The sequence below is a fragment of the Onychomys torridus genome, chromosome 1 (assembly GCF_903995425.1).
Source record: "Onychomys torridus chromosome 1, mOncTor1.1, whole genome shotgun sequence".
NCBI lineage: Eukaryota > Metazoa > Chordata > Mammalia > Rodentia > Cricetidae > Onychomys > Onychomys torridus.
The window spans coordinates 82,505,213-82,507,323 of NC_050443.1; the positions used below are offsets into that span (position 1 = coordinate 82,505,213).

The 2,111-nt window shown below is 37.5% G+C and overlaps 1 protein-coding gene across 1 annotated transcript; it reads left to right on the top strand.

Moving 5' to 3' along the window:
- Window positions 1-1,172: 1,172 nt before the first annotated feature.
- On the top strand, window positions 1,173-2,111 carry LOC118571344 (olfactory receptor 52E1-like). The gene has a single exon (XM_036170281.1). The coding sequence runs from the start codon at window positions 1,173-1,175 to the stop codon at window positions 2,109-2,111; it is 939 nt and encodes a 312-aa protein (XP_036026174.1).

Here is a 2,111-nt window from a genome sequence, read left to right on the forward strand (position 1 = left end):
CTGAAGAGCTGCACACTGAGGAGTTTAACAAGACCTTATTCTAGAAATGGAAGAAGAAAGCACTGAGTGGATCAGGAAAATTTGGAGTGGGTTATGAGAGGCACTTAGAATGTAAGAGTTCAAATGTGTAATGAGTGTATCAGCTAATAAAGAAAGGGCAAAAATGGTCAAACTGAGGGGCTGAGCACAGAGGAGAGCCAAGACAGAAATTAACGTCAGATAATCTTGTCATAGGGCATTGAATAGACATGGTATTGATTGTATGTATGTATGTGTATATATATATATATATATATATATATATATATATATGTATACATATATGTTTCCTTTCTTTGATTCAGCAAGGTATTCTCTTCACATCTTTACATAATTATTTCAAATCTTCCTGTGCATTAAAATATTCTGCTATACCTTCATAATGGAAACAGCACATAAAATGATTTAATTAATTTCACATATTCATCTGGAGTCAGTCAAGCTGGGATTATTCTACCTGTGATGAACCAAATTCCTAATTTCATTTTGACGTTTTTGACTATTTTAAACATTCTATCACAAAATGTAATGCTAACATCCCCTCAAACACATATCCAAAACAGGTGCGTATTTTCTAGTTGAACTATGAACTACCTTAATGCTGATTACATAATTTTACATATTTATTTATTGGCTTCCTCAATTAAACTTTTAAATCATTTGGTACAATCTCTACTAGTCAGGATGAAACTTTTTCCTAAGATAGAGGAAAATAAAACATGTGTTAAATTCTTTGAGAGCTTGCATACTTGAACAACTGTTACTTCTAAAGTTTCTTTGAGATATAGAACTCCCGCCCCCCAACACACACACAAAGTACAAATGCAAGACACATCTTTGTGCATGAATATCTGACCTTTGTCTTCTTGGCCCTTTAGTCCTTGAACAAAGTCCTTTAATTTCTTTTATATGTAACTACTAATCATTATAATATATTTTTGAAGTGATACAAAAAGAGCATGGACTATTTATGAGCCAAACAGATATATCTTGATGGGCTTTGCTATCAGGAAAGATAAAACATTTTATATAATTTTACAGGAAATCAGTGACCTTGGGTAAGAAGAACTGCTGTGTGTTAGTGTGTGAGGCAGCTGGCATATGGCATAAGCAGCTGTAGGAACAATAGAAGCATGGTCTCTTCTAATCACACACAATTCCATCCCTACTTTTTTCTTCTTCTGGGAATTCCAGGCCTGGAGGATGTACATATATGGATTGGATTTCCATTTTTTGTTGTGTATTTGACTGCTCTTCTGGGAAATATTACAATTCTTTCTGTGATTAAGACTGAACACAGTCTCCATCAGCCCATGTTCTACTTCCTGGCCATTCTGTCATCTATTGACTTGGGCCTGTCTACATCCACCATCCCCAAGATGCTTGGAATCTTTTGGCTTAACCTCAGAGAAATATTATTTGAGGGATGTCTCACCCAGATGTTCTTCATCCACCTATGCACAGGCATGGAGTCAGCTGTGCTTGTGGCCATGGCCTATGATCACTATATTGCCATCTGTAACCCTCTTCGCTATACATTGGTGCTGACAAACAAGGTGGTGTTCATCATTGCTTGGGCCATCCTCCTGAGACTGTTGGTTCTTGCCATACCCTTTGTCTTTCTCATCTTAAGGTTACCATTTTGTGGGCACCAAGTTATCCCACACACATACTGTGAGCATATGGGCCTTGCTCGCCTGTCCTATGCCAGCATCAAGGTCAACATCATCTATGGCTTGTGTGCCATCTCTAACCTGATATGTGACATTATAGCCATTGTTGTGTCCTATGCCCACATCCTTCGTGCTGTGTTTCGATTATCTACTCAGGATGCCCTGCTCAAGGCACTCAGCACCTGTGGTTCTCATGTTTGTGTTATGCTTTCATTCAATACACCAGCATTTTTCTCTTTTATGACCCACCGGTTTAGCCAAAATGTTCCCCAATACATCCATATTCTTCTTGCCAATTTTTATGTTGTCATCCCACCTGCTCTTAACCCTGTTATTTATGGTGTTAGAACTAAGCAAATCAAAGAGAAAGTAATTATGGCCATCAGAAATAAGCTATAA

Coding starts and splice junctions, on each gene's coding strand:
- LOC118571344 (XM_036170281.1), top strand. CDS start 1,173: ATGGTCTCTTCTAATCACACACAATTCCATCCCTACTTTTTTCTTCTT.